Source organism: Sycon ciliatum, chromosome 7, assembly GCF_964019385.1.
Source record: "Sycon ciliatum chromosome 7, ocSycCili1.1, whole genome shotgun sequence".
Taxonomy (NCBI): Eukaryota; Metazoa; Porifera; class Calcarea; order Leucosolenida; family Sycettidae; genus Sycon; species Sycon ciliatum.
In genome coordinates, this window is record NC_088649.1 from 3,364,889 (window position 1) to 3,372,337 (window position 7,449).

The following is a 7,449-nucleotide window of genomic DNA, read 5'->3' on the forward strand; positions in this document are numbered from 1 at the left end:
GGAAGTCGTCATGAGAGTGGCACAGATTATTGAGTGAGTGTGACACATGCGGACACCGGTGGAGTATTTGACCAGTGGAAGGGTTAGGGCAGGGGGTAGGTGGTAGGGCACAGAATGCATGATGACCCCAGAGGAAGCAGCACCAGATGGAATGGGAGGGGCATGGGGTGGGGGGGGCAGGGGCAGGCTTGGGAAGGGGGAGGGGGCAGGTGAGGGGAGCCCTGGGGAAGGGTGTAGGGTGCTGAGTGCATGATGACACAGAGGAGCCAGTACCAGCTGGAGTGGTGGGAGGGGCAGGGAGAGGGAGCAGGATGGAGGGGGCATGGGGGAGGGGAAGGTGGGCAGGGAGCTGAATGCATGATGACACGGTGAAGCCAGTACCGGCAGCTGGAATGGGGGGGGAGGGGGAAGGGGGAAGGGTGCTGAATGCTTGATAACACGGAGGAGCCAATAGCAGCTGGAATGGGGGGGGGGGAGGGGAGGTGGGGGACAGGATGGTGAATGCATGATGACCCCAGAGGAGCCAGCAATATGAATAAATGGCTTGAGGCCGGTGACTGTAGCATGGGTAACATGGGCAACCAAGTCCGCTAAAAATGTGAAATTTTCTGTAGCACGGTATTATTGCGACTGTTAGTATTCTATCTGGCATTACTACACTGCTGCTGTTTGAAATCCGATCGTCTGAAGCAAGTATGTGCCTGGCACTGCGCAGCCCTATGCCTGCAAACACTGGAATGTGAACTGGTGCTGGACGCAAACTACACTCACGCAATCGAATTTGATTGAGCAGCACTGAATGCACTGGTGCATAATGAATAGTACCATGCCGACGACCGGATGTAATCGAGCTGTGCTGTACCTGATACTGTAGTAATAGGAGGGTTGATGGTGTGAATGGTGTGATTGGTGTGAATGGTGTGCGTAGTGTGAATGCGCAAGGCCAGAGAGCGCATGTGGTGAAGCTAGATCTAATGCACTATACCTACAGTAAGATCGGGCGCCGAAGAAAGCAGGGGCTCGAGCGCAGCCTAGGAAAGTTCTTAAATTTTTGATTCTAGCCAGACCGTTCTTATTCACACGCGCGCGGCGAGTCGAGTGACATCATGACGTTTGTCATGTACATGTAGTGCAATGTAGTACTTGTAGTGCAATGTAGTACTTCTAAACTAGTGGGTGTCGTAAATGGGAATGACTGTACATGTAGCAGTTACTGTTTACACGTGTACATGACATGTACTCACCTCCCATACATGTACAATGTAGATCTACGTACAATGTAGATCTAGTGTTCTTAAATCTGATAATTCTAGCCTGGACTGTTCTTAAATTTTGCCGGTTTTCCAGCCTGGGTGTTCTTCGGCGCCCGATCTTACTGTACTTCGGCTTCAAGTACATAGATTATCATCCTGCACGCAGTACCAGTGTAGTATTTCTGTCATAAGTTATATGCAGTGCTCACTGAGAATGTTGTGGACATCACGCAACTGGACTATGAAAGAAACCTTGGGGGTTTGTCAACTGACAACTGCTCTATTCAGTTGCTAGTCTGCACATGCGCTGCTTTGAAAAGTGCTTTTATGGTGATGTTGAAAATTATTGACGTTTCGGGCCAGTCACCCATCGAACCTGTTCGGACGATGGGTGAATGGCCCAAAAGTCAATACTGATTTTGAACATGACAATAAAGGAATTTTTAATGCAGCGGGTGTGCAGTCACAGTCACAATGACATCATGCTACAGAATTTTTCACATTTTTAGATTGTGAATAGCAACTGAATAGAGCGGTTGTCAGTTGGCAAACCCCCGTTTCTTTCATGAATGGATCACTGCAACAACAAAAAACTAACTCATAACTTAGGGGCCGACATCCAAAGTTACGAGTCGTTTTGCTTTTCAAAACAAAACGTTTTCGTTTGGAGGTGGGTGGGTGGGTTTGAGAAGTCTCATTTTGGAAATAATTTTTCAATGCATGTGGAGAGTGCCCAGATGCTCCTGTTTTCCGAAAGTTAGAAACAATATTGTGTTTGAGATGGCTTTCCCTGCCGAAAGGCTTTGGTGGACAATACCGAAACTAGGGGTGAAACGACTGACCCAATTTACTTATCGATTAGATTCAATCCTATCGACTGACTATCGACTGGTTATCGACTGACATTGCCCTCACACATGAACACAAGCACAGCATATTTCCGCATACATACATGCACGTGCATGGTCACACACACACACCCATGCACAAGCAAACAGAAGCAAAATATGAGCGAAATGTTTCATTTTATGAAACAATCGGTAATCCCGTTTAGGCTGTTCATACTACATTACAATACGTGTCACGTTTTGGAATTCCACGTACTGTCAAACGTCGTTTTCATGCAATCACATGTACAGTCACACACGCACATACACGCTTTTCCTACAGCTGTGCGTACAGTATTTTTTATTTTATACAAACTGCCGGGAACAGCAGAACGAATCTCGGTACCGGGGTCCTAATCTGGATACGTCGTCTATGTTTCTGTACCAGGTATTCGATTGACCGGTTTTTCCCCGCCACGTTCCATGTTGTCATGGCTATTCGGACAAAGACGTCACGTACGCCATGTTTTGGGTGTTGTGCGAATGGCCCATTAGAGCTCCGGAAAGCTCCACAATAATTATGATTAGGGCTGAGTCGGGTAGCATTTTCTTCGGGTATCGGGTTCGGATAGTTTTCCACGGGTAGCACGGGTACCCGACCGGGTAATGTTTCCATGGTAACACCACAATGCACCCCTTCCCTTACATACTGGGTAGACGTGCGGAGTATTACATGAATTTGTACACGTGCACAGTACTTGATGGCAGGCACAGTGGGTTGGTCAAAGACCATGATTGAGATACGAGAGGTACCTGGTTCAAGTCCTGCCTGGGAGCGGTTTATCCAGCCGTGTTGCTACCCACAGTCAACTGGGAACTTTTGGCCAGGCACAAGGGGTACATGGATGCGGCTAATGCCTATTGGCAGTAGTGGGGTTTATCGGCACCTGTGCCAGTGGCTGCATGGATGCAGTGAATGGGATTTTCGGTCTTTGACCACTTGCTGGTGAGCTGATCTACTCACCTCCCACCGCTTTAGGAGCTGCATCTGCGCCTTGATCCTTGAAGGGTGGTGGCGTTCCTACGGATGCGGAAAACCCGGCTTCCAGCCGAGTCTCACGCGAACCGTGAAATAATTTTTTTTGTGCCAGTGGCTGTGAGACTTATCCACTCACCCCCACCGTTAGGAGCTGCATCTGCCGCTAGAGGGTTTACCGGGTGTTGGCGGCCGTCGTGAGTTCCCTTCGTGAACGGACACGATACTTTTTTACTTTTTTACTGCACTTCATGTCATCTGCGACTTCGGGTCTCGGGTATTATTCTGTACCCGTCTACCCGAGGTCCTCACGGGTAGCACGGGTACCCGACTACCCGTGCACAACACTAATCATGATGTCTGCAAACAGTGTTGGGGGGGGTGGGGGGGGGGTGAATACATACAGTGTGAATGTGTACAGTACAGTCGAAGGGAACTGCAAACTGCATATGGAAACACACAGACAGTGCAGGGTGCTACAATACATGCAATACTGTGTAGTACAATGTTTACTAGCACATGTGAATATACCCATACAGCAGTGTACATGTGCTTGTACAGGTACATGATATGAATATGCCCATACAGCAGTGTACATGTACTTGTACAGGTACATGATATGAATATACCCATACAGCAGTGTACATGTGCTTGTACAGGTACATGATATGAATATGCCCATACAGCAGTGTACATGTGCTTGTACAGGTACATGATATGAATATACCCATACAGCAGTGTACATGTGCTTGTACAGGTACATGATATGAATATGCCCATACAGCAGTGTACATGTGCTTGTACAGGTACATGATATGAATATGCCCATACAGCAGTGTACATGTACATGTGAACATGATTGGGAATGCAGCGATACTACCGGAAGTTCGATCATGCTAAAGGCAGAACTTGGCAGGATCTGCCGCTCGGTATGAGATAGCACAGTGAAATCGGTTCAAGATGACTGCTCGAGAGACATTCAAAATGTGGCCTATTGCCAGCTGGTCGCCTCATCAAGGGTCGTTTGACTGGAAATAGCATCCCTGGGTCGATCCTGGTTGCAGTGGTCTTCTACTGTAGCGTACATGGAAATCCAGTCCGGGCCGGCACCCTCAGCGCGTACAGAACGCTGCGTGAAGTGCACTTGTTGATCCTATGCGACCAGCGCGCTGCAGCGCATAAATGCATGTGTATACCGCTTATCGACGGCTGCATGGCCAGCGCCCTGGGACCGCTAGATGTGCGACCGGATTTCCATGTCCACCACAGTAGGATGGTGGTTGCCTTATCCGAGTGGCCGCCTTGACAGGTTTTAATGTACCTGTTCACCATGGGTGTTTTTCTGTCTGTTTATGTTTGTTTTTGCACTCCCTCTTAGGCGTGCACAGTTCATTGACGGTTGATCTCATGATGCGGTCGTCTCGAGCCGGCAAGGCGTCCGACTAAACCTGATGCTCCGCGTAGGTTTGCCGTGCGCTGTCCGTGGTGGCCAACGCCTATCTCTGTCCAGTGCCTTGCGCAGTGGAGTGCTTGCTCAAAGTAGTGTACAGGCTGCACTTTGGACATGGACAATAGTCACACGGAATCATGCCCTGCATCAGGTTTGTCATTCATTTCTTTGTTCTGCATGTTCTGATTTGGTTCGTAATGGATGCCAAGGGAATTGAATGATCGTTTTCTAGGTATTTTTTTAATCTTTTTTTGCACCGTCTCCCGCCACTTATTGAATTATTGATAAAATATTCTCTTGAAATTCTTTGCATAAACTACACATAATTATTATGCGGTGTAGCACTTTTGATTTCCTTCATACAACTTTAGTGGGTTTCCCGCATCCGTTTTGCATATTTGTTTGATTTATCATTTCCCCAAGTTTTCCTTTACATTTAGCAGTGCTTTAGAAGTAGCAGTGTATCACAAATACCGTTACGTTGACACACACATACACACACACACACACACACACACACACACACACACACATATACACACACATGCCGATGTGCACACATTCGCTGACACACACATGCATACATGTACATGCAAATACGTCCGGCAAGACGCACAGACACCTCGTCTGTGCATGCATATCAAGGAAAGATTTTGATCAAACCGCTGTCCATGCACTGTTTCGCTAGTGTCGCTGGGTCTCCCACGAGCAATGTGAATATTCTTCAACTGGAGTCCGACTCTTGATATTTTTCCTTTATTTGGAGTGTGCCCCCCCCCCCCCCCCCCCCTACTTCCTCACCCGGAAGTTGCAATTCAGCTTCTGCTTCCTGCGCTCGTATTTTGCCGTTTTTTCAAGTTTTTCGCCTGCTCCAGCATTTTGCAGTTTTTTTGATTATGTGCAATCACTATAGCATTCATTGTATTCATGCCGGACCCGGCACTGCACAACCACAGCAGTCGGTCGGTCTGACTCGATTTTCAAAAGACTAAGTACACGCTCCTCTCAGTTAGGGCAGTCATGTGACATGCCCCAGGAAGTAAAGATTTGAATAGAATCGATTCGTTGTGTTCTTGTTGTGTCATGTGGCCTTCACTGCTATGGAGGTTATGCGATTACATCATCAGTCGAGATGCTGTGGCAAAGTCGCGGCACATATACACGGCGGTGTTGTGCTAGAGACTCACGAGGCTGTATGCATACAATGTAGCCGTGACTGACTCGTGCTCTGCACATAGTGCCCATAGGCGATTCCACTGACTCACCGCCATGACATCATTCACATAACTATGACATCATTCACATAACCATGACATCATTCACATAACCATGACGTCATTCGCATAACCATGACATCATTCGCATAACCTCAAAAGCAGGTAACCTGTGCGGTGTGCAACAACAGTCAACTTTGCGTATAACCACACTCGGCGGGGCATCGGGAAAGTGTCGTTATACTCGAAGTCGCATTCTATATGTATTACAGCTTGATTGATTGATTGATTTTTATTATGCATGGGACTTTGCTCTGACTTGAACGTCGAACGCGACGTCACGACTCACGCGTACATTTCTTTGTGGGTGTGCGCGTGTACGCATGCATGCATGTGGTATGCTGCGACATGCAGTCAAAGCATGCACTGCCTGAACATGGTCATGTCAACCACGTTACAGAAACCACCCTGCAATTGTAGTGTTGCAGAGCACTTTGTGGTGAAAAATACATTTCTCCCTCAAAATGTTGTTATGGTATCACGGCGCGGCATAATCCGCCAGAGCCTAATCAGAGTGCATGAATGCGCAGCATCAAGAGTACATAGCCCCCGTCATGAGAGCGGGGTTATGTATGGCAACATGATGGATGTACATCATACCAGTTCCTGCTCTCTCTCTCTCTCTATCTAAATCATGTGTAGATCTACCATGTACAGTCAGCTTTGCGTACTGTAAACATGGTAAAAGCCATACGTATAACGAAGTGCTAGCTCTAACGAGTTAACGAGGAGAAATCTGTCGTTAACATAGAAATCGTTATACAGAAATCGATACATATACTGTCCCATTGAGCGTCGAGAATAAGTGAGAATCGTTACCTTTGGTACACGTAAACCAGTCAATTTTGGGAAATCGTAAGCAATCGTAATATGCGCCTCGTTAGAATAATGACTTTCACAGTATGACGACACTCGGCGGACGGCGGGGCATCAGAAAAGTGTCCCCGGATGGGACTTTCCTATGGAGTACTATGGGCGTGGGAATTCTGTCGTTATTCCCGAATTGTCGTTATACCCGCATTTATTCGCGATGTTGTCATGTATACATGGTATAAGAGTACATCAGTATTGCCTGTGCCCTGAGCGAATTGAAATAAAAGAATACAACAACAACATGAAACCCGGGTTTCATGTAGATCTACCGTGTAGATCTACCCTTGATGGTACATCATACATGCATGCATTGACGTGACTGCATGTGCTTGCCACATCGATCTAGAGCACCCAAAAAGAAATGTACGCATGACGTCGTGTTCGACGTTCAAGTCTAGGGTTTTCGAAAGACGACGACGTCGAGGAAATAGGAAGTGATCTGGATTCGAAGATCTCGCACTGATGGATTCTGCAAGATGCTTCGTGCTGGCGCTAAAGCCTCTGGCTGAGCAGCTACGTTTCGCTTTCAGGAGCTCATGTTGATCCTTGCTATTGCGTCTTCCTATCTTCTCCAACTGTTTTCTACTGGGGCTGCACAAAGTCCAGTCAGCGTTGGCCAATTCGACGTAAATATCAAAGTTTTGCTGTAGCTAATCTTGATCTGACGGTGTTGCTGGCTGCAAACTCGACTGCTGGGCGAGTGCTGTAAGCCCTAGGTCTAACTAGGGTCGGAAAA

At 47.4% G+C, this 7,449-nt stretch overlaps 1 protein-coding gene across 1 annotated transcript in view; it reads left to right on the top strand.

Annotated features, from left to right (window-relative positions):
• The window catches only part of LOC135820750 (uncharacterized), a 34,355-nt gene extending 28,728 nt beyond the window's left edge, over positions 1-5,627 (top strand). The window contains exons 11-12 of the mRNA XM_065333771.1: positions 1-33; positions 4,495-5,627. The exon at positions 1-33 is cut by the window's left edge and continues 199 nt beyond it. Coding sequence (XP_065189843.1) covers positions 1-33; positions 4,495-4,519 — 58 coding nt within the window. The 3' untranslated portion in view covers positions 4,520-5,627. The remainder of the gene's footprint in view (positions 34-4,494) is intronic.
• The last annotated feature ends 1,822 nt before the right edge of the window (positions 5,628-7,449 follow it).